The sequence below is a fragment of the Ochlerotatus camptorhynchus genome, unplaced genomic scaffold (assembly GCF_037179485.1).
Source record: "Ochlerotatus camptorhynchus isolate MF236.1 unplaced genomic scaffold, CSIRO-AGI_Acam_v1.1 ptg000094l, whole genome shotgun sequence".
Classification (NCBI taxonomy): Eukaryota; Metazoa; Arthropoda; class Insecta; order Diptera; family Culicidae; genus Ochlerotatus; species Ochlerotatus camptorhynchus.
Window position 1 is genome coordinate 1,318,763 of NW_027040584.1, and position 25,925 is coordinate 1,344,687.

The 25,925-nt window shown below is 41.9% G+C and overlaps 1 protein-coding gene across 2 annotated transcripts; it reads right to left on the reverse strand.

Annotated features, from left to right (window-relative positions):
• On the reverse strand, positions 1 to 25,094 carry Pcl (polycomb protein Pcl). Of its 2 annotated transcripts, XM_065218862.1 has the most exons (7): positions 24,902 to 25,094; positions 10,420 to 11,286; positions 10,247 to 10,352; positions 9,812 to 10,180; positions 9,508 to 9,743; positions 2,863 to 3,667; positions 1 to 2,804 (listed from the first exon to the last, which is right to left on the reverse strand). In XM_065218862.1, exons 2-7 carry the CDS (start codon positions 11,250 to 11,252, stop codon positions 2,181 to 2,183), a joined length of 2,973 nt encoding a protein of 990 aa, XP_065074934.1. In that variant the 5' UTR covers positions 11,253 to 11,286; positions 24,902 to 25,094; the 3' UTR covers positions 1 to 2,180. The 2 variants fall into 2 exon arrangements, with proteins under 2 accessions (XP_065074934.1, XP_065074935.1); XM_065218863.1 differs by lacking the exon at positions 24,902 to 25,094 and having other exon boundaries at positions 10,420 to 11,307.
• Between the last annotated feature and the right edge of the window lie 831 nt (positions 25,095 to 25,925).

Genomic DNA, 25,925 nt, shown 5'->3' on the forward strand with positions numbered 1-25,925 from the left:
TACTGTTAAGGATCCGTAGTCGTGTTTTCCAAATCATCATCGGTACAAAACCACTTGCTATCTCTCTCTCTCTCTCTTACGATGCCCGTGTTACACTAGAATTGATTTCAATAATTTACACCCATACACTATATAATGTAGTTTCGGTTTTTTATCGATTCCCGACCCCTCCCCGACACGCACACAGGAATCGTTCATAGTTTTTTGTGTGTTATAGTTTGATTGGTTAATTAGTTCTTGCTGTTAAACATCTAGTTAGAACCTGTTCACGACGACGGTGACGAAAATAATAATTCAGGAACCCAAAACGGCATCGCGTTTCGGGTCCTCTTTGCTACTTAAACTTTTCAACTGAACTTAACAAACAAACTTCCTTCTTTTGACAATAAAAGTATTCAACAGAATCTTTCAAAATAAGATTTAGGTTATACATTTCTACAGTCGGTCGCGCGCGCATATTTACACAACGAAAAAACAAAAAAAATCTTAGATCTCGGCGATTGTTTTTTCCTTTTGCTACAGTTCGATAAAAGCGGACAATAATTTAAACAACTAATTTAGTTTATATCAGTTATTGGTTTCGAAATTTGTTTAAATTACACGAAACGTGATTTTTGTTTTTTTTTTCTTTTCCTAGGATCGAATTTGGTTATTTACATACTTTTAGGTTAGAACTGAAATGAAATGGTAATCACCAGCGGATTCAAAAAAAAAGAAAAAGAAAACATAAGTTTAAAGACGGTCTTGACTAAATCGAGCAATTGTTTCCTCCGCTGGTGATCAACAAAAGACTTTTCATTCTCTCTCGCTTTCTGGTGTCTGACGAAAATGTTTCCTTTGTTTAATTCGCTTTAATTAATTTAATGTTTCCTCCTCGCAAATTCTCCATTTTATCACACGGATTAGGCAGTGTTGGGTTTCACTTTTCTTACGTTTTCCGGATTTGTGGTTAATTTTCGAATTTTTGTGTATTTGTGTTTATGTGTGCATAACATAATAATAAACAACCAAAAAAGTGCAAAACTGTAACGAAAGCATTGAAATAATGAAACGTTGTATATAAGGTTATGTATGTACGAAGTAATTTGCTGATTCTGACAGGATTGTTTAGGATTATCAGCATTTATTATAGTAACTTTTGGCAGTTTGATCAGCGTTTAAAATCTACTCAATTCGCGCTTGTATTGTTCTAATTCTAAGATGCAAGAGTGTGTGTGTGTATTTTATTCTGTATGCATTTGTGTGTTTTTGCACTTGTCGTTATGACTTTCGTTTCCTTTCTTGGCTTGGCTTAATAAAATGTTTTAAAATGACGTACAAAACTAGCTTTTAGTTTCCATTTACTGGCAACACTGTGTCTGTGATGACAAATACTTTCTACTACATTCCGTACAAAAAACAGTCTGCGTTTCTTTCCTGATTTGCGGTTCCGTCGAGCCGGTTCCGGCTGCGATCTTGCCTGATGGTACTGATTCGTTGAAATGAGTCCCATTTCGTGAGGAATTTCCGATGGTTTGAGTGAGTAACTAACGTTGATGAAGCGATGAAAGAATCAGCGGTTGAATTTCTAAGGTTTCGCAATCTTAACTTGCGTTAAACTTTTCATGAAGTACGATCCGTAGATAGGTGAATTTGTTTTCACTGCAATATTTAACGCTAAATTTACATGACCATTTTCGAAATAGTGATTCAAAACGTTACATTTTGCACCACTTTAGACTCCTGTGCAAACAAAGAATTGCACAGTAATATTTTCGCACAGGCCAAAACATTGAAAAATCGACTAATTTGAAAACGGCAGTAACTTTAGAACAATACTGGCAAGCTACACCAATGAATTCGAGCTCTTTAAGAAGCTCAATATAAAAAATTTTGACCAATGCGAAAACATTACTGTGTACTTATTATTAGCGCAGGCGTTATGCCATGAGGCGTAGACATCTTTAACTTGAACAAATTCCCGATTTCGTTCTCTCTTTCTATGAAACGTAAATCGTTCGATCATCGCTCTATTTCCAATCAAAGATTAAGTTCATCAACTGTCCACACTTGCTCAAACCTATGGAATGCTTTTGCTCCGGTCGCCACTACACATATACAAACCAATACGTTCGACGATACACCACGAGAACAATAGGAGGATAGGGAGGATAAGGAGAAGGACGAAGTACATCTACTACTTACATAACCTGCGTCGCCGGACAGCCTTCCCATTCGATCAAATACTGTACCTTACCGGAGATCGAGGTTCGTCGACCCTTGACGACGAACCTCTCTCCGCTGAGAATACGATGAGTTGCGCCAAAGTATAAATTGAGCGACGATTGGAGATCAGTTCCCGCGGCTGGAGGATTCTCGCCACCACCACCACCACCGCTGATAGCACCCGGGATTCCATTTTTAATCGGCGAACCCGGCAGGCTGACAACCATATTGGACCGTCGACTTGTTTCGTCATAGTTCCGTTCCTGCCGCTGGCGTAGCCGTCGACCGTGGGCAAAGTTTCGTTTCGGTGGCGGCGGTGGTGGTCCCTGAGGTGCCAGAATGGCTACCGCGGAAGAGGTGGATGCGGATGAGGATGCCGCCGGCAGGACTTGAGCAGCACTCAAATAGGAACAGTTGGCCGGGGTGCTACTTCCCGATGAGGATGACGACGGTAGCAGGTGGCTGAGGGGAATTTGACTGGTCCAGCCATTACTGTCCACGGGTTGGCTGAACAGTGACGCTATCAGGCTGGATGTTTGGCCCGGTACAGTGAGGGAGCTGGTAGGAGCAGGAACTGCCGTTATTGTGGTACCAATAACCTGGAAATTTGGAAGCTAGAAGGTATCTGCGGCGAGAACAAGAAGATTCAGAACTTACCGAACTTTTGAGGAACTTTCGCCGCTTGCTTTTGGAGCCATTCAGTATATCTCGAGCGCTCAGTCTCCGCTTGACGATCCGCGCCACCCGCAGTTCACCGTTCACTAGGTTGCTACTTAAATGATTAACGTGGTTGGTACTATTAGCCTTCTGCATCAAGTCTTTCAGTTCGTTGCTTTTCGTGGTCCCGGTAACAACGCTAGCACTGGTGCCAGTCGATACTGCTGTTGCTGCTGCAGCAGCAGCGGCAACAGCCGCAGCCGTAGCTTGATGAAAGGGATTGTTCTTCCCGGTGAAATCCTTCGGCGGTGGGATAATCAAATCCAACGTATTCCTCGACGCGTCATCCGACGAATCGTAGACATCTAAAGACTTCTCGCTTTCCGTATTTTTCGAGCGTGACTTGAACGCCCGCCTGTTGTTACTCCCGCTGGCAACACTGCCCGCATCGCTCTGCGGTTTCGAGCACGGCCCCGTACTGGTCCCAAAAAGCTGGAAGCCATCCTTTGCATTGGAACTAAATAGCGAATCACTTAAATTTGAACTAGACTGTTTCCCTGTACTGTTGGCAACACTGTCGCCGCCGGACACCGTCACGGCCGCCGTCGCCATGGCAAGCTCGCCACCACCACCGATGCCCGCACCGGTTGCCGCTGCTTCGTAATCGGAACTGATGTCCTCCTGGTTGGTTGGGTCGTCCGACACGTCCGAGGCGTCGTCCTCCGATACCAGCGGGGAGCAGTAGCAGACGCCGGTCATTTTTTCCCGACTGGGCGCGTCGTTGACGAGCGATCGCTCCAGGGCACTGGAAGAGATTGAATGGGTAAATGAGGTTAATTTGAGTCAACAGTCGATTTTAACGGACTGGTGATCCAGCGAATCTGCTATGTCTATCCGAGAAATTCTTCCCGAGCGTGAACCAATTAACTGACATAATCCCAAGCCATCGAAACTTCCTCAAAGTACCAAGGCTGCAAAATGCGTGTCGATTCATAGTTGACATGACTGGTTCTCGGCAATTTGGTTACCAAATCTTAAAATTGAGCCACTACATGAAAGGTATGACTATCTACTTTCAAACGGAACAGACAAGGAACCGATTGGAGTTGTGGGTGGCCAATCCGAACGATGAAACCCGTGATAGGTGGTTCTGTGGGAATTCGGATTCAACGGGAAAATGGTCAATTCCTGAAAGAAGTCCTAGAGATCCGCGATTTTTTCCTAAATTGCAAACAATTATGAGCATAGAGGAAATATACCATCACCAAATCTATTTTGCAACCAAGAGGCCAGAAAACGGTTCTCTGGACATCCGGAATCACCGGGAAATTAGTCACTTCCAGAGAGTAGACCTAGAGATACGCGATTTTTTCTAACTTGCACATAATCATTAGCATAGAAGAAATACGTCATCAACATATCGATTCTGCTTCCGAGTGGCCAGATTAAGGCCTCTGGATATCCGGAATTACCGGGAAAATAGTCAATTCTTAAAAGAAGACCTGGAGATCCGTGCTTTTTTAGAAAATGTGAAGAACCCTTAGTTGAGAATATATATCTCAGTGACATATTGATTTGGTCCCACAGGGACTATTGAACGCCCTTCTGGATAGCCGGATTCTCCGGGAAAATGGTCAATTCCGGAAAGTAAATAGACCTAGAGATCCGCGATTTTTTTTTATAAATTTCATACAATCATGAGCATATAGGAAATACACCTTCATCATATCGATTCTGCAACCAATTGGCCAAAAAACGGTACTGTGGATGACCTAGACCTAGAGATCCGTGTATCCGGAATTGACTATTTTTCCGGTGATTCCGGATATCCAGAGGACCGTTTTCTGGCCACTTGGTTGCAAAATCGATATGGTGATGGTATATTTCCTTTATGCTCATGATTGTTTGCAAATTAGAAAAAAATCGCGCAGCTCTAGGACTACTTTTAAGAATTGACCATTTTCCCGGTAAATCCGGATATCCAGAAAAGCATTTAATGGCCACCGGGGGACCAAATCAATATGTCACTGAGAAATATCTTCTTAACTAAGGGTTTTTTACATTTTCTAAAAAAGCACGGATCTCCAGGTCTACTTTTGAAAATTGACTATTTTCCCGGTGATTCCGGATATCCAGAGGACCGCTTTCTGGCCACTTGGTTGAAGAATTGATATGGTGATGGTATATTTCCTCTATGCTCATAATTGTATGCAATTGAGGAAAAAATCGCGGATCTCTTGGTCTTCTTTCAGGAATTGACAATTTTCCCGGTAAATCCGAATTTCCACAGAGCCACCTTTCCCGGGTTTTATCGTTCCGATTGGCCACCCACAACTCCAATCGGTTCCTTGTCTGTTCCGTTTGAAAGTAGATAATCATACCTTTCATGTAGTGGCTACATTTTAAGATGTGGTAGCCAAATCGCCGAGAACCAGTCATGTCATTCCGGCTGGCCAACTACAGGTCCAATTGAGTTTCTATCTATTCAAAATAAAATTAGATAGCCATATCTTTCGATTGGTGGCTGAATCATAACGATTGGTCATTGCATTGCTGAGAACCGGCCATTGACACGCATTTTGCAGCCTTGGGGTTATGTCAGTTAATATATTAGGAACGTTGAACCTCAGTATCATTAACGTTGAATCGCTCTACCATTCTCTTGTGAGTAGTGCGTAATGGAGCTTGGTAGGTTCGTTATCTATCTTCGAAGGCCATCTTGACCTTGCAGCGTACTGGAAAATTGAGTTGACTTCAACAACCGCTCTCACAATCGTTTCATCCACAGGCTATACCAAATCCTGGTAGTCTTGTACGTTCTCCAAAGGTCTCCGGAAGTGGTCCCAATAAACGAAGACGTAAGGATCAAGGTCAACGAGCCTCAGATAGCTGGCTTAGTCAGTATTACCACAAACTTTAGCTGGATATTTATCCGGCTTCAAAATTGGTAGGGTTGATCTGCACCACAGCTCGATTCGGGAAACGCAAGGCTCTTCTCCATCGGAATTTCACAGGGTTGCACTTTTCCATTCCAAATTTCGTCAGAAGATTGTCAATGTTCGCCTCCATCGAATGTGTGCTAAATCCCTTTTCTCGATCATAGCCAATTCGAATGCCAAGGAAATGTCTAACTTCTCCGCAATCTAACTTCTGAAACTAATATTCTGCCCGACAACAACTCAGCAGCACGAGACTCCTTGAACTGTGTCTCAGAGTTGGCGCACTACTGAGCAAACTGGAAGGGGCTATGCGGACGAAAAGGCACTCAAGCTTTCAAATGAACTGAAACACAGCGCGGATCAACTTAAACACCGTATTTTCTCCAATTAACGACAGTGTGGATTGTGTGGTGTTGTGATTGATTTGCTTGGCATATACTCTTGATTACGATGGCGACTACGACGACTGCAGACCAGCGAGCGCTTGCTGCGGTTCCGGAATGATCCTGTCGATGGCGGATGATTAAAGGGTACCACCAATCAGTGAAATTCCGGTACAATACCGACAATGGCGGATGAAGCGAGGCTGACCGAACGTCGGCTGTACTTGGTTTTACCGGGGCTGGTATAGCGGTTTGTGGAGATGGTTCCGATGCACAGGCGCTTCCTTCTGACGAAGCCGGTCGACGACGGCAGGGCCGCCCTCTATCAAACCGGGAAGGGAAATTCTCCTTGGCGTTTAGGGCCTTCAGCCCGATGTCCTTTACGTTTAGGTCAAGGTAACTAAATGTCATCTAGACCGTAGCGTGCAATGGCGATCCTTGACTCGCCAACCAGAAAACGATTTGATTGGTTGAAAAAAAAAAAATGGTCCTAGCGAGGAGGTAACATCCATTAGTGCCTTCGACCAATTTCGAGGATGACTTCGACTTTACCTGAATCAGCTGAATTGTCGATTTACACTTCACCTTGATTCACTACTCGCATTTAGTATTTTGTTAAAGTACACTCCACAGACACTTCTGGTCTACACGCTCGCCTGAGATAAAGTGAACGATGGCTGTTCTATAAGCATCGCAGAACCCTTCAGCTCATCATCCTTGACTCCGTGTCACAATTTTGCCGCGGCCATGCACGCCTTATTCAGCAGTCGGCCGTTAAGCATGGCCGTATCGTCTGTCCAGTGGGTTTCACCGCAAGTGTTATACAAATTTATTTGAATGCTCGATCACATGGTGCATATTTAAAATATTGTATTGGACCTTTGTAACAGAACGGTTACACATCTCGAATTTCAGTGACAATGTTTGCTTCAGTTGATCTATCATACTAATGTTGTCTCCCATCAGGAGTAGATCATCCACGTACACTATCACTTTTTTCGAACTGTCATCTTCTCTTAGTTCACCACATAGGAAAGCAGTTTGGCCATCAAGTTGATGGAGGTGAAACTTCTTCTGAACCGACACTGCAAGTGCTGTCCTTATGGTGCTCAGCTTTGCTACTGGAACATACCTTTAGCGACCATCGAGCTCTGTACTGGATAGGGTTGCCAAATTTGTTCTCTTTGACTCGAACTACCCATTTCGATTGCAACGGCTTGATTCCCTCAGGACGCTATTCACAAGTCGCCAAACGTTATTGGAGTGCAAGGAATCCAGTTCATCGTTCACAGCTTTCAACCAGCATGTCTTGTCAGCTCGACCAGAGATCTCATCGAACGTAGTTGGAACATCTATAGCACAGGGAGATTGGGCAGCTGAAACAGTTTACAGTTTCTGTTCGAGGTAACATCGTATTTGACTTACCGCAGAACGGGCGCTCCCTAATGGGCCGACCATTACTGACAACTGACTTTTCGAATCTATCTGTTTCCGCTGCTGAGTGGGAACATATGCCTTGCAGCCAAACCTCTGCGCTTCGTCATATCAGGCTTCTGATTCGTCCCCATCTCGATAGGAGTTTTGCTTTCCGAAACAGTATTGGTCGGAGTTCGGTTCATGAGATAGACCCCAGCTAGTGCAGCTTCATTCCACATACGTTTCGGTGTCTTGGCCTCGATTAGCATCATACGAACTTTCTCGATTAACGTCCGATTGAATCTCTCGGAGACTCCATTCTACTGTGGAGTGTATGCAACAGAAGGGTTCTATCTGGATACCCTTCTTGGAATAGAATCGTGCCTGTTCCTTTGAGTTTCGAGATTCGGTAACCCGTTGCAGCTGAAACCATCGCTTTATAGTTTCTAAACTTCTTGAATACCTCTGACTTATTGTGAAAATTACTACAATTTCCCCATTGTGGTTCATCTCAGACGATTTTTCTCTAAACGACACCTTGACACCTGCTCTAGTCAGCTTTTAAACCGATACAAGGTTCCCTCGCAAATCTGCTGCATAGAGAATGCTGTCTATGGTACACTGAACACCGAGACTGTTGACTCCAACGATTTTTTCTTTGTGTCAAGCTGTTATGGACTGGTCATTTTTTGCAACACATTCGTCCTTTCAAGAGATTCGAAATATCACTTCTGGCTCACTAGCTCCTGAGTCAAGCTTGAAGGTAACTTTTCTTCGATCACCGCTATCAGATGGCCTACCACCCATGACCGCAACAAACTTTCCGCCACTTGCTGCATTCGCTTCCCGCATGGCTCTTGCTTCTGCAGTCCTTAGCCATCTGTACTTTCTTGTGATACCGATTGCATTTACCTGTAAACTTCCGTAGTTTCTGGTTGATTCCAACATACGCTGACAGCTTCTCTTTGTGCTCATCGATCATTCGGGTAGATTTCTTCATTTCTTCTGCCAACAATCTCTCTCGAACGACTTCAAGGGTCAACTTATCTTCATCAAGGTTCTCCAAAGCTGTGACTGTCGGGTCGTAGGATTCCGGGAGGGTTACGAACAGCTGCGAAACCAGATAACTTTCTTCTAGTTTTGCTGACTGCTGACTTAAGTTTCCGAATAATATCGTTGAAAGTCTTCAAAAATGGTCCTCGATTGAGGTATATTCGGCCATTCTCAGCTTTGCGAGTTGCTTGCCGACTTCTTGGCGTAGATTCCTTCCAGAGTGCTCCAAATTTCATTGACCGTTTCTTTATCATGAATCAAAGCCAGCAGATCATCGTGGATGAACAGGGAGAGTGGAATTGCCAAGCTCCCATCGTCAACATTTCGTGGATTGAGGGTGGGTTCTTCTTCCCCACTCATTGGGACATCCTCTCGTATGATTGCTCGTTTTGCAGCTTCTTGAAGGATCTTATCATTAGAAGGAGATTCTCATAAATTCCACGTAAATTGAATGCAGGCTGGTGTAAACATTTGATAAAGTCATACGATGAGGACAGTCCACTGTCTGATGGCTGTGTCCTGTTCTAGTTTCAAATTAAAACAGTCCAGCATTGCGGACGGCCTTAATTTTTACGAATCCCGAATTACGAGCTGCTTTAAGCTGATATTAAACAAACATTTGGTAGATCTTCCAATATCTTCCCATCAGGGCCAGTTATTCCGAGTTGAACCTTACTGCCATTTAAGTTTCATGCTCGATCATCTCACCAAAAACGCAATTGCAGTTTCCGCTTGCTGCACATTAACGTTTGAACGTCAAACACTGCTGCCCCCTAAGCAAGCTCACTGAAGTCTACTACCCATTCTCCTAAAACCGTAAGAAAGCAACAGCTGAACTCAAATAGCATACTCACACTCTCGGCAGGAACCGATAGATCCGATTCTCGGTGGACATCTGCGTCAGAATGTGCTCGGTGATGATCTGACCGGGCTGGATTAGTACGTTCGCAGGATGCGGTGGTTGATGGAGCCGCAGAGTCCACATGGTGGCCGCCTTCTGCACCTCGCTGCCACATTTAAATCGCACCCGATCGTTGGCCAACGTCTGGGTGATGATTTCCTTCCGTGCGTTCGGCGATAGTTTGCTCATCTACAATTACAGGGAACGATTTCAGTCAAGCCTATAAACAATTGGACATCCTCAAACCACCAACCAACCTGATGGGACAACTGAAGCGTCTTCCAGTTGTCTTCCACGTACGGGAAGATTGCCTTCGTGACGTCGTAGAAACGCTTCCCGTTGCGAGCGACCAAGTTGTACAGCGCCAGGTGTATCAGATCCGGCCAACTAACTTCTAACCGCCGAACGAATTCATGCCCGTGGTTGCAGATGGAACATATGAAGAAGTAGAACCGATCGCCGAGAAAGATGGGATACTGCAGACTACGGATACACCGCCCGTGGAACCACTGTTGACAGCGACAGCACTGGATCATTTCCCGCAGCCAGTCGCCATCGTCGCCGCAGTAGCAGTAGTTTTGTTCGACATTCGTGCGATGCAGTGGGTCCCACGTTAAGCATTCGATCTGGAATTAGAAAAAAAAGCAGGTCAGATTTCCCACCGTCGGAATGGTAGATTATAGAAAACTCACATCGTACGGAAGTTGTGCCTTATCCGTCAGGGGGTCCAACGATTCCGACAGCACCCCGGAACAGACATATCGGATGTCCTTTCGTTTACCATTTGGCGACGTACACCTACGAAAAAAAATATTCGTTTACTCCCGAAATACCGCAAAAATCCCGGCTACCCCCCGAAACTCACATCCGACAGAACCAGTATCCATTGCGTTTGAAATTCCCATCCATGCACTTGACGTGATACCCTCGGCCGCAGTTCTCGCAGACTTCCACGCTGTCGTCCCCGCTCTGCTGGTGTTTGCAAACAACGCAAGCCGGCGCATCGTCTGCGTCACCACCGCCGCTCAGCTTGGTCAGTTCCCGGAAATCCGACCAACACTCGGTATTATCGTTGAACCGCACCAGGCACTGGCAATTGCCGATGGCTATTACCGTTCCCAGATAGAACCGGCCGTCTTTGTGCTCCACCAGGACATCCTCCTGTAGTTTGAACTTTGTGCTGTTCTTCTCCGGCGTCACCGGAAGTTGCCCCAGCGAGGACGTCGTTGAATCCGGTTCGATGTCGGTGCAGAGACCAGGCACATCACCACCGAGTTCGGTTCCGATCAGTTGCTGTGGCTCACGAAAGTGGTTGAGCACGCCGGGAGCAGTCGGGTGGCTGCTCAGTATCGTCATGCAGGAACTGCCGTTCGAGGGGGGTGGCAGAAGACGATGATGCGCGAAGGACGCCTGCTGACTGTTAAGGAACTCCTGCAGGATCATTTGCTGTTTGGCGGCGTGTGCTGCTTTCTCCAGTGGCAGTTGGTAGTGATATTTGTCTCCGACGATAGCGGTAGATTCGCCGTTCGCATAGGGCGCTGGACCGTTGGCGGTGGAGATCGTAGCCGATTTCAGCGATAGGAGGGCACTGTTGTCCATCATGGTCACCGTCTGCAGGGCACCGAACTGCTGCGATGGGATTACTAGCGAGGACGATTGGATCGGTGCCAGCGGATGATGTTGCTCCGAGGAGGACATGGTTTGTACTATTTTTCTACTGGCCGTTGAAACTCTGGAAGAAGGAGAGAAGGGGATGGTGTTGAATGTTGTGAAATTCGGGTTCTAAAATGTTCTTTTGGATTGGAACGATCCTGATTGGAATCAGGAACGATCCTGAGATGTTTCTGAAGTTGGATGGAATTTTTCCGGAGTCCGGCTCATTAGTTTTGACAATCTTAAATCACACGCTTTTTCTGAACTACCCAAATTTGAGTAGAATCGACCGATCTGGTCGAAACTGAACCTACCCAAAAATGGGTAAACTATGTGGGGAGTGATTTGAATTGACAAATGAACAACGTTGATCAGATTCATGTCGATGTTGTCCGTTTGTGAACTTGTCACTTCCAACCGAGGGGGGTGACACATCTAAATCTCAATACAAGATGCTGAAAAAATTTCACACTAGCGAATCAATCTTCGAAAACTCTTCTTTCAGTTCTCGCATCTACTTGCATCTTTTTTCAGGAAATCTGCATAATCGTCATTAATCTTCTTTCTATCTATTGACTTCTTGCCGCAAGATTTCACCAATACAACGTTGCTAGTGTAGCCGTGTAAAATCGATTTGTTTATTATTTTCAACCACGAAATCAGCTGTCAAAGTGTTCGACTTGACAGCGGTTTGTTTTTTATTTTCAACCAGTAAAACGCTTGTATTAGTGAAACTGCTCACGAATACTAACGGTGGTAGAGAACTCTATTCAGCATGCACCCAGCTAGCCACAGCAAAACACAATCTTTCCTGCATCGTAGATAGAGTCGTCCCCCTCGCTTCCAACATAGTTTTGATATTTTTCGTAAAAGTGAATGTCTCTAGAAACTATCTAAATTACGTCTATTTCTGTCACGGGCTAATTCTTTGGTGCAAGCAATGGGCATACTTACCTTATTTGACAAAACCCAGGTAATCATGACGTTTGATTATTGAAAACAATTTGAATGAAGAAAAGAAACCTACGGCTGTCATGATTACCTGAGATTTGTCAAATAATGTAAATATTTACACCGATTGCATCGAAGAATACAGGAATGAACATTATTTCTAGACCAACAATTGAAATAGGCGGAACAACCAAACGTAAACAATGGCTTTAAACGCAAATTCCTCGAGAATCAAAGCACATTCAAGCAATCTAATACCATCATCTGATAGAACAAACTTCCTTTATCAAATGGCATTGTTGGTTTGTGTGGGACTGTTTTGATTCTCGAGAATTTTGTGTTTATTGCCATTGTTTACGTTTGGTTGTTCCGCCTATTTCAATTGTTGGTCTAGATTTTTCTTCTCCAAACCTAATACCCCGTTCACATTACAGCGTATATCACGTGATATACGCTGTCTTGCAATGAGCACTCATACATCTAGTTTTCACTGGAAATCCTATGTATGAGTGCTCATTGCAAGACAGCCTATATTACGTGATACAGACTGTAATGTGAATGGGGTATAAGAGAAGAGGTGACAATACGGGGGCGAAAATGAACCACTTTTCTGTTAAACGTGAACCAGCTTGGCCGATTTCATGTGCGTAAGATAGAGATAGAGTTAGATAAAGATAGAGATAGAAATAAAAGAGGAAGAAGCCAATTGTCACCTCTTCCTCTTAGCTCCAAACGAATCGGTCTTCCAAGGCTAACTCGATGGATGCCGTGATAGCAAGTTTTCCCATTGTTGCGTAGGTTAGGTTTTGAGCGACCTGGGTGGATTCTACCCAAATGTTGCTAGACTTCTCGGAGTATGGTGTCCGTATCAAGCGAGGATTGAATTTGTTCAGAGGAAATTTGTTTGTTATGATTTTCGGTACCTTCCTTGGAATGATCCAACGAACCTTCCACCCTACGAGGATCGTTGGCAACTTGAAACTCTTGAACGTAGGCGGACGATTAACCAGACAGTGTTGGCAGCTAATACCCCGTTCACATTCAGGGTGTCTACTCAATCCAAGGAATCAAATTCCCTGAGTTTTCCAGGTTTTTTCAGGTCGGATGAAAAAAAAATTCCAGGTGCATACAAATTATACACATTATTATTTTATCTATTGATCCATCTGGAATCCCTTTTATGTACTTATTGATTTATGTTATTTTCGATTGTTCAAACTTGGGCGTTGGTACTTATAAGTCGGCACCTAGGGGAAGTAAAACTTGATCTGCAGTAATATTTGGTGTAAAAATTGCTCAAATTGGTAATTATTATTAATATTTTTAGTATAAATATCTAGGGGCAAGCCAGCTGTACTCCAAGTAAATATTTTTGCTCCGAGTAAATTTGAGTAACTCATAATTACTCAAGAATGATCAAAGTAGTCTGACCTTATGTATATTCATCAACAAATACAAACCACAGTGTGAATAAACATTATGTGTCAGAGGAGGAGGAGAATCAAAATTATTTTATTATATTCTTGATACAAATCCTTATTGAATCACTTGAATTCATTCACAGCATGAAATCTAAGAATTTTGCTATGAAGGGAAATAAGGTAAAAAATGCCATATCCGAAGATGGCCTAACATGAAAAATGTATCCGTATCACCCAGCTAGACGTAATTTATGAGGCCTTCATGTGCTTTGGCAAATCAGAGGTTCTGCACATCTACAATTGCAAATTTCATCATCTCAAATAGGAATGAATAAGTTGAGAATTCAAGATGGATGGGAGCTTGATTTGGTTTTATGGAAACTTAAAATTTTAAATTAGGCTATACGATGACAATTAATTGCTTTCTATTAATCTCGGGTCGAACCTAGTGGCAATAAGAAATGCTTGTAGTTATTTTTTCTGAAAATCATGGCAACCACCAACCAAATGGATTATTTTTCTATACTTCTCTGAATGCCCACAGAAAAAAAAAGTTGTTGAATTTTACATCCAAACTGCTGCAACCAGGTCAATCCATCGGTTGTGTAATAAAAAGATGTACGATGTACATCGGTTTTGCGAACAAAATTACATCCATTGATGTAAAATTGTATCTGCTTTTTGCTATTACATCATTTTTTCATAGATCAGCTTGAATTACATTGATCGATATTACATTTTTTTGCTGTGCAAGTATTAGTGCAGAACTATGAGGTTACTGCCTTAAAGTTCTGCACTAATTCTTGGGCATTCAGACAAAAGAGAATACTATTTCAAAGTAGTAGTCGTAACTTTGATGCCTTTCGAATATTAAAACTGTGGTCAATTTAACCAAATCTATCATATTTTAAAATTTGCAAATGCTATGGTCAACGTCGACCCATAACAGCCTGCAATAGATTTGAATGAATGGGGGGCGACGCCGGCGTAGTGGTTAGCATTCATACCTCTCACGCCAAAGTCACGAGTTCGAATCTCACCCCCGGTCAAGTCACGAATGATACAAGAGCGTTAAAGTGACTATAATAATAATAAAAAAAAAGATTTGAATGAAAACGGGTTACAAATGATTGGCACGAAGTAGTAGGAAGGTCATGGGATCTAGCTATGGATGATTATCCAATGTAAACCACCATTTTCTCTCTTTATTTATACAGCTATTTCACTTAGAAGCCCACATTCATCAGGATTCACTTTTCGACAATGGGTCTTCCTTTGACATTTGGGGAATAAACGCAACAAGGTTGCTGTGTTACCGTGCATCGCTTGTTGAGCAACTCGAGTTACTCAGAGTTGCTCAAAAGTAACTCAAATTTCACTCATGATCAAAAGCTGTCTTGCCCCCAGATAAATATTAATGATATTATCTGTCAAGCGGACAGCTTCAAAGTAAAAAAATAACAGTGTAGCTTTAACGCATACACTCAATGACGTTTCACTGTTGTTGTTTATGTTTACTGCAGCTTTCATTTTTGCCTAGATTTTCGTTTTCGATAGCTCTGATCGATTTCGACTTCGACTTTTCATGATAAAAACGGTACTGGACGTTCCCCCAGCAGCAAATTTTGCCAGTTGCATGCTCATGGCAAATCGAGTGTAATACGACCACGGAACCATCACTCTGGGACTACGTTTACAGGGGAGGCGTTGTCAGTCGATTCCCGTTCCATGGGAGGACAGCACATTGGTTCGCAGACGATGGAGAATTCGTGGAAATTAATGACTATTTTCTGGGACAGAAGTGCGACCGATTATTTGCACTGAGATCAACTAACAAATAATGCCGATTTTTTTAGAACAAGGAGCGGATTTTGGTGGCAGTGGCCAGCAAGATCATCAAAGAATGACTTGCATCTGGTGTGAAATCCATTTTTTATCAAACGAATGTCAAAAGTACACTTCAAACCAAAAATAGTCAAAAACAAAAAAACAACTGTCAGACTAAGTATAAGATTCGCAAATATCACACATATTATAATATTTAATATTTTCACCATCGATATTGATGCTGATACTTGGACCTGTCCTTCCCCTAGGTCGGCACAGCAAAAACAGTTATTGAATATTACAGCAGAACAGATGCACATAGGTTGTTTAATATTAATTTGTACAATTTATGTTTAGTAAATGCACCAATAGTGGAGGTACTTTAGCGCAATGTGTTCCTATGGTGGCTTATAAAGGGTGTCCACGATGAAATTGCCACACTATGAAATTGCTCTAACTTTTTAACCGTTGGGTAGAATTTAATGAAAATTTGGGTGGATTTAGTTCATAGTGCATTATTTACATCCTGCAAGTTTTAAAGTCCTGTGATCAAAACTCGCGGAAATGGAGTCGAAAGAACAGCTCGTGCGTGATAAAATCTTGCGCATTCATCACGAGAACAAGGATCTCTCGCATCGTTCCATCGCTAAAACGTTGGAATCGCGAATTCCACGGTGTCGCGAGTGATTAAGCGGTTCGAGGAACGGTTGACCACCGATCGGAAGCCCAGAAATGAAGGAAAAAGTATTCCGTACAACACCAAAAATCACAACCGCGTAGTTGGGGCCTTCAACCGAAATCCGAACGCCTCCGTTAGGGATGTGGCTAAGAAGCTGCACCTAAGCCGAAGTTTTGTCCAGAAGGCCAAAACTAAGGCTGGACTTCGAACGTTCAAGGTACAAAAGGCCTCTAATCGCGACGAGAAGCAGAACAAGTCCGCCAAAACCCGTGCCAGGAAGTTGTACCTCAACATGCTGACGAAAGTTGAATGCTGCATCATGGACGACGAAACATATGTGAAGGCCGACTTCAAACAGATCCCCGGCAACCTGTTTTTCACGGCCAAGGATAAGTTTAGCGTTCCGGAGCATGTCCGCACTCAGAAGATGTCCAAATTTGCGAAGAAATTCCTGGTTTGGCAAGCCATCTGCACGTGCGGGAAGCGGAGTGCACCTTTCGTGACCCAGGACACGATGAACGGACAGGTGTACATAAAAGAGTGCCTCCAGAAGCGGCTGCTTCCTCTCCTGAAGGCCCACAACGTCCCAACAATCTTCTGGCCGGATTTGGCCTCATGCCACTACTCCAAGGACGTGCTGAAGTGGTATGCGGACAATAAGGTCAATTTCGTGCCGAAAATGTTCAACCCTCCCAACACTCAGGAGCTCCGCCCCATCGAGAAGTACTGGGCGATTATGAAGCAGCACCTTCTTAAACGACCTAAGGTAGTGAAGACAGTCGAGGAACTGAAGAAAGTATGGGTTTACATGCAAAAAACGGTTGATTCACAGGTTGTGCAGAATCTTATGGCCGGGGTTAAGGCCAAGGTGCGGGCATTTGCGTATGGACTGTAAATAAAATACGAGTAAAATGGTAAAATGAAGTTTAATAGTTATTTCTCAATCCCTGAAAATTTGAAGGCAATCGGATGAAAACTCGAATTTTGCGAATCAATTTTGTGTGTGGCAATTTCATCGTGGACACCCTTTAGAGTCTCCCTAAGCCGCTATAGAAGTACATTGTATTAACGTAATGTACTTCTATAGCGGCTTAGGGAGACTCTATAAGCCACCATAGGAACACATTGCACTAAAGTACCTCCACTATTGGTGCATTTATTCTACACATAATTCGCGAAAAGAAATTATATCCAACGGTGTAATATTATATTTGGTTTTTGCAATCACATTAGTTATTCATATAGTAGCATGCATTACGTCAATCAATATTAAATTCTTTTTTGGTATTTGTGTAGTAGGGTTACGGTATGTAATGTGGGTCTAGTCCTTTCATTCGGCCTATCACGCAAATAAATAATTAATTAAGGAATATTACACAAAAAATAAGGAAAATATTGATCACTGATGATTGATAAATGTGTACCACACACAAATCAATTTATATCACAACATTTCAATACATTTTCAGCTCTCGTAAGTAATAAAACTGGTTGAGAATATCACTCTGTTCGGAGTTTTTAGCCGCCATGACTTCTAAGGTTAAGATGGGAAGGTTGCACTGACGATCATCAAATGGCCTGATTATGGCATTTATTGAATGGAATTACCTGATAATACACACTAGACGTAAAACTCACAGTTACTGTTTGAATATTTTATGTTTATTTTAATTGTTTAACAACGTTTTCACAAGTAAATCATGGACCCAACTTTAGGGACACATTTCTTTTCTATGTTCCTAACTTTGGCCCATGAAATTCATTTGACAGCATATAGCAATAAGAGTAACGTCAACAATGTGGTTTGCATTTGGATGATAAGGAACGAACAGGAAGGGAGATTTTTTCTGCCAAATCTGTATAATGAACATCACAATGTTTTGATTTAGATATTCTGCGGTCGAAAGACGATAAGCGAAATTTTTAATTTTTAATTTTTAACTTGAGTGATTTAATGTAGTTTTCGTAAAATTTTCTCTAAGAAATGTTTTGAGGAATGAAGAGTATTAAGTTAACAGTGATAGTGATAAAAAAAATACATAAGAAAACGTTACCAAGAGCGTTTTTTTTGAGAATCAAACAGGATAGGACGAAGTTGCATCCATAAATAGACCCAATTTGGGGACAATAGACCGATATTACATACATTTCCCTGGTGAGTTTTTGTCTTAAAAAAAGTAAGTTTTTCAACTTTTTGCGGTTCCTGATAGCAAACGACATGATAAGCATATCTAAGCATACCATTTAGCAGTAGAATATCGTTTGCAGGTAAATTAATTGATGAGTTATGATTAAAAACGTAATCTATGGCTGCATATTAGACCGAGGTTAGGGACGTATACCCTATTTTTTAATTCAAGAATATAAATACAAGTAAGAAACCTATCTATACTATTTCGATAAAACGATATATCAAAATTTGATAACAATATGCTTTCAAAAACAACATATCATTTTTTGAGTTCAACTCTGTTTGGAAGATCAAGACAGAATAAATTATGGTTTCACATGTCTAAAATCTCTTCAGGTCCGTTTAGACTATCTGATTTTTTGGTCTGACTTTGACCGCCGCTATAATGAAAAATCTGCTCGAACCCCCCTGTTTGCTGGTGTTCACACTGCTTGCACATGTCGAAAGAACTGCCAATTTAGATTTCAAAACAAAACTGTATCAGGAATCAAAAGTAAATACTTCCATCGTGAATTGCCGGAAAATTGCTCTAGTTTTGGCAGACGTATTTGCTTTTATTATTTTAAATAAAATGAGCAAGAGAAGGTGAACTTTGTGGAGTAGGAAATGGTTGCTCAGGAGGAACACCGGCAAGGATCTGGCTCATCTTGTCCATCAAGAGTTGCGATATGAAGATGAAAATGGATTTCAAAACTTCGCCAGGATGTCGATACCAACTTTAGACAAGCTAGTGGGAAAAGTTCTCACTAGATATAGAAGATTCCTTGAGTTCTGAAAATTTCTGTTAACAACTCAATTCTGCAAGGTCTTCAAACCTTCTGACGTCCCTGAAGTTTTGTTTCTGTTCTCCGGTAAAATTTCTTTAATGATCAACAATCTTTCCTTACAATCTGCTTATTTCTCGGTAGTTCTACAGATTTCTTTGAAGTTCTGTGTGTTCTTCAGAATTTCTGCAAATTTTCCTAAAAATCTACAAAGTTCCTGAATCCCTGAAGATTTAAGATCCTTGAAGATCAACAATTATCTCTGATGTTCACAAAATTTCTAATAATCTACAAACTTCTTGACAGTTCTGTAATTTTCTCTGCAGATTTTCATGATTCAATGAATATCTGCAAATATCTCTGAACATCTATACAATTTTCTAAAGAATTAAAAGAAATTTTTGAAGTTTTAGGAAGTATTCTGAAGTTTTTCTGAAGCTGTGCAAATATCTCTAAAGATCAGCGAACTTACCTGAAGTTCTGTAAATGTCTTTCAAAATCCAAGAACCGCAGTAAAATTCTGAAAATTTATTTAAACATCTGCTAATTTTTCAGTAGATTTACGATCTATCCTCTGAACTTTTCTGAAGATCCTAAAATTTATTTCAAATTCTGTAAAGTTTTCTGAAGTACTGTATTTCTGCTCTAAAGATCTACGAACTGCCCTGAAGTTCAATAAATTTCGCAGTAGATCTCCGAACTTTTCTAAAGGTCTTTAAATTTCTTTGTGGATTCTTGATCTAAAGATCGGCGAACTTTCCCGAAGATCTGTGAGTTTTGCTGAAGTTTTGCAATTTTTTCTAAAAACGTACGAACTTTCTGACGTTCTACAAACTTCTCTTAAGGTCTACGGACTTCTTTTAAGGTCTACGGACTTCTCTGAAGTTCTGTAGATCTACACAGCTAAAAAAAGTAGTGTAAATTTCCGTTACTATGATGCACATAAATGGAGCGTCATATATCATACAAGTTTAGATTATAGATCGTGTAAATTTATGAGACATGTCATGTAATATCCCACATATATTGCATGCAACTGTCCACTTTTGTTTGCAACATTTCTTGCAAGTTTACGTTGCTAGTTTACGTGAAAAGGAAGTTTACATGTATGAATGTTTGCATGCATGGATGTTTACATCGCCAGTAAAATCTATTTCCGACTTCCATGGAGTTCTGCAAAATATTGTACTTTTGTACTTCGCTGCGATTTGTTTTTGGAATTGAGGTGCTTTTCTGACATTTAACGAATTTTTCTAAAGATCTCACATTTGTGTGAAAATGTGAAACTTTCTGTCAAATTCCTGCAAATATCTTCTAAGTTCTGTAAAGTTGTCTTAAGCTCCGTAGCTCTATTCCCAAGATCTACAACAACAAAACTTGAGGCTCAAGGCCCTGAAGATTTGAAAATTTCGTTGAAGATTACCTCAAGTTGTCAAAACTTATCTGAAAATATTTGAGCTTCTTTGAAGTTTTAAATGTCTCTCTCAAGATCTAAAAATTTTCCTGAAATCGTGTAAATATTTTTTTTAACCGCCGAACTTCCCTGAAGTTCTGCAATTTTTACTGAAGAGCCATTAACATTTCTGAGATTCTTGTGATTTTTTTCAGAAATACTGTTATTTTTTCTGTAACTTTGTTCTGAAGATCTACGAACTTTTCTGATGTTGAATAATGTTTCGAGGATCTCCAAACTTCTGTGAAATACTTTATATTTCACTGTAGATTCTTGGACTTGCCTGTAGTTATGCAAATTTCCCTGAAGATTTGCAAAATTTCGCTTATAGTTTTACAAATTGATTTGAAATTATTTTTGCTTGCTTGAAGTTTTGAAAATTTCTTTGAACATTTATCTGAAGATCTACGACCTTTCTTGTGATGTTGTTTTTATGAATTTCTTTTAATTACTTTTAATTTGTTTGTAGTTCTGTTCTCAAGATCTACGAACTACCCTGAAGCTCAACAAATTTACAGTAGATCTCCGACCCTCTCTGAAGCTCAAAAAAATTATATGTAGGCTCTCAGACCTGCTATTCTTATACAATACATGCTTCGTATGCTTCCTTTTGCCAATCTCTCTTTTTCGACTGTTTCCTTTTTACGACGATTTTGATCCTCCACATACAAATCAGCGAAGAGCGAGCGTGACAAGACTCTCTGAATGAACTTGTCTTGTTCGTACACGTTGTCTTAGATGTCAGATGCTTGTCAAATCCAGTGTCCTTAAGAAACGTTTCGAGAAACTGAACGAAAAACTTCTTTTGAATTACGAATGAAGTGATAATTGGGAAATTCCCTGAGTGGAACCAAAATTCCCTGAATATTCCAGGTTTTTCAAGAAAAAATAAAATTCCCTGTAAATTCCCGGTTTTTCCAGGTAGTAGACACCCTGCAGCAGAGCACTTAGTCAGCACGTTTATTTTTCTGTGAATGTACCCAATCCTTGTTCTGAGTGACTGAGCATGTATGTTCTAAAGAGCCAATTCAGTCCCTTTAATATTTTCTATGAAAAAATGCCTCAATTACATACTGTGCGAGCGAAGGCAGCGGTGTGAGTCGCCTGTTCGTAAGTGACTGAATATTTTTGTTGCCTTTTTCATTGCCTTGTCCTTTACCGTTCGGTACAAACGGTCTAGGAATTGAATAGTGCAGTGCTTTCACACTCAGCCCAAGCAGTATTCGGTTGTGCTCCTGGAAATTCTTGCTGGGCATCAGAATGTCGTCGGATAGCCAAAATGATACCTTCTCATCAAAGGGTACTCAACTCTGCACATCTCAATCTGTGCCCAGCGTTGTGCCCGAATGTGCCGAAGTGTAGCAATCAAGTTGGCAGTCTCAGTAACCCAATAGTTTGGCAACCCTGTAGTTATGACTTTTGAGATTATTTGTTTACCATGTCAAGTTCTCACGGATGATTAAACGAGCATCAAGTAACACGCATGTGAGGCTTTTTTTTTGTAGAACATTCATTACTCTTGGTTCAACGATGCTAAACGAATGAGAAGATTGACAAGCGCTAGATTGTCGGCCACTGCTGGAACTGTTAGTCATTGTAAGATGACCGTTGCCAACCTCGAAGTTCTGCCCCTCCACGAGAAGGAGAAGGGTGACTGATGGCAGAAGTTCTGTACCGGGTGTCGTTCTGGTAGACGTACACCGAATCCTGTATCATAAGTACTCAACCGGAAAGTGGAAGATGTGCATCTACATTATCATCATGCTACTCGGGCAATAAGGAAGGATTCGATCTAAAATTCCCACCGGCAATAGTAGAGCAGCAATAGACATTCAGTAGCTTCCAAATGCCAGCAATCGCTGTTGAGTACTGAATTCGTCTAACTGAACTGGTGAGATAATCAAACGACTGTGATTTTCCATGACTTTGAGCTTTTGAACACCCTAATAAATGAACAGGAGGCCCAAACCGCTGAGATTGTTCATTGACGAATTTAAAATTTACTCGAATTGCTCTTCTTCGTCTTTCTGATGGCTCTCAACTTCTTACTTTTAATCCGTTCATCCACATCTTCCGTCGACTAATATCCAACAGCATCCAAATGCTGGTCCAGGATCTTGATACCGGTTGCCAACGTTTGATCCGTTTTGTCTCTGCTTGTTATTCATTCATATTTTTCATCCTTGCTTGGTCTTGCCGGAATTGCATATTTATAGCCCTGAAACTGCTGGCGGTTCCGATTGCGTTTATTAATACCGCGGTTCAGATTGGCTTCGTTACCTTTACAATTCTGCAAGCGGAATCCTTCTTAATGTTGCTAATACGGGATCCACTAACTCCATCAGCTTCTATAGTCAATCTAAACTACGAGATGGTTCAGTCCATAGAATGCGCTGTACGGCTGACTGATTGGTGAACCATCAATCGTACCGAGTGGTTATCCGGGAGAAACTGCTGTGGTTGCAGACGCATCTACAGAATGGCAGGACCGTTCTGCATCGGGTTCTTGTTGACACTATACATCAATGCTGCAATTGGAACTGGATTCTGCAATTCTCTTTACCTTTACAATTTGCATTCCATGTGGGGTAAGCAGGCCTATTCTACGTGGCTCTGACTCTGACTAATTTGTTTGGGTTTCCCCCAAAACATAAATACTTTCGAAACTATGAACTTTCGTCAAATACCCTGTAGACTTTCGTTAGAGATCCATCACCAGGGCACGGAGAGTCTCGTCAATTGTGTAATCTTTTATTATGATTTGGGATGTAAGTGTAAGGCTGCAACAAATGACAGTGATCTTGCTCACTGAGCAATGTGTGTTACCTCAAAAGCAGCTCCAAAAATGCTCATGATTAGGAGCTGTCTTGCCCCTTGATTTAGGTTTCAAGATTGCAAATAAGTGTCAAATTATGCTGCATAGTTCGATAATAATTTTATGAAGTCTGAATTATGATATATTCTTAAGTCTCAGAATTTTGAAATGCATCTAAGTTTCATGTACATTATTGGAAGGACACTGAAATATTGTTCGTAAATTGCATGACATAATTATTACGATTATGAGGCCAGACCAGTTTTTCAGATTCTTGAACTTTGCGAGATTGTTTTGAGGATCGTTGTGGAGGAAATCTAGGGATAATTCTAAAGGAACTCTGAGGTGAATTTCGATGGATTCAGGTGATTTTTGGAAGTTTTACATCCAAATTGTTAAAGTGAGTTTACAGGTAGTTTTGAAGAGACTATTTTGAGGATTATGATTATATAAAAAAAATCATTCCAGGATTCGAATAAGTCGTCGGATAAAAAAGGGACTTAATGTACGCGAACGCGAACCAAAAATAGCCATTTCAAAAGCAAAAGTGTGCATCACTTTTTTTCCCATCCCTGAACGGTAGCATAAATTGATGTCTGAATCGCCCAGTAATGTCAATACGGCAGCCATTCATCACCATCGGCATATGAAACAAATTAAAAACGAATCCACTTCCAGGCAGACAGTAACCACCAAGACATGTCCCGTCTTCCAGGAACGAATAAAAACAAACCTCGAACCAGAACGGCAGAACAATCAGAACAAGAAGAAAAGTGTCGCGTTCATTACTCCGCTTTCCGCTTATACCACGTAAGTATATTTATGCTTCGCGAACAACACAAACACAGGCTCTCGCCCTCGATTCTTGTTTGGAAGAGGAGTATGATGACGGTGATGATGATGATGATGATGATGGGAACCACAGCGATATGTTTCGACGCCGCCTACCCGCGCGCCTCGTTGGACCTTGCGCGACGCACCGCACCATTCCCCCGATCCACGAACACACGGGACGGACGGTATGTAGAGGTACGCGCAGCAAATGTACGACTCGGCCGGTGGTGTGTCGGGGGGCCAACTCCGAACTCCCGATATGCACGTACGTAAACGCGCTCTCTCGTACGGATATATAAACGTCGGTACGTACAGCGGAATTTCAATTTCGATTCGATTCTTCGCCCCCCTTGCCCACACTGCTTTCTTTCGGGTTTTCTTTTGCTCGCGCTTTTTGCCTAATGGTAATGGGGGGGCTCGACGAATCGTTCGCTCTGCTTTGCCAACCCCTCCGTGGAGAAGGAAGAAAAATGTACAACTAGTGCTAATTATGCAATTTCAGCTACTGCTTCTTCGAAACCATCAATTAAACTGGCGCTCCAAATTCACACAGGAAAATCACTCGAACCGAGGAACAGTCCACCAGGTCCAATTGTTGACCGCCAGCTCGTACCCCGTCCATTTCACAGACATCCGAATCAAAACTTTGCGCATTCGGCGAGCCCATCGTCGTCGTCTCTTCTGGTTCTTCCCTGTCGCTCGCCTCCAGAACACATTTCTAAACACACCGAAAACAACGGCAGAACCCGCCGGACTCACCTTGTTCGAATCGAATTCCCATCGGTGAGGGTAAAATCCACTGGTCTGCACTTTTTCCGCCGCAATTTGCTCACTTTAAACTAAAGATTTTTTCACTTTTCCGATCAGATGAAAATTCCAGCAGCAGCAACAGCAGCGGTTGCCATCTTTTTCTTTACACTACTTTGGTTTTTCTTCGATCCACTTCTCTGCTGATGGCTGTCTGATGAACAACTAGTACTGGGTTGGTTTTGCGTGGGGGGTGGGAGGAGCGGAAAAAATCAGTTTGACACGACAGGTCACTCACCCGAAACGTGAGTGGCTTTAGTACAGCAGCGGAGCGCGCGCACTGTTTGTAAACAGGTGAGGCAATGTGAATGTATTCCACTTTCGTTTTGCCGGGTTTGACGTCACACTTCATCAACCTTTTAAACAGCGTGAGAACGAAAGAGACGACAAATTCACATTGCCTCGCTGCGTGCGAGTCGCAGTTCAATGAATATAAACAGGTAAGGCAATGTGAATTCGTTATCTCTTTTGTTCAACCGCTGTTAAAATGGTTGACGTGTGACGTCAAACTCTGTCATCCTTTGCCAACGAAAGAACAAAAAGTCGAAAAATTTCCTGGTGCAACCTGTTTACAAATCGTTGGTCGCGGCTGATAATGTGAAAAGTGACAGATCGAGATCAACAAAACCGGGCGGGTGAGTTACCGAATGTGTTGCCAGGATTGATAATTTTTGAAAGAAAGGGTGCACGGTAACAAAAAAATACTCAATATTGACTAAGTTCAGATTTATATCAAGAATGAGAAATTATTTTAACCGATTAGTTCAGCTGCTTAATGTTCGGTATAAATTACAGAAGTTGCTATCATTTCTAAAGGCCCAAACGCAATGTGGACGGAAGAGGAACGGAAACGGAAAGTTTGACAGTTGTCATGTTGCCTAACCGAAGTCGATTTGGTTTCAACAAGTTTTCAATCCGACAAGTTGGCTTACTCAGATTGGGCTTTTCCGCTGTCATTGCGCTTGGGCCTTAAGTG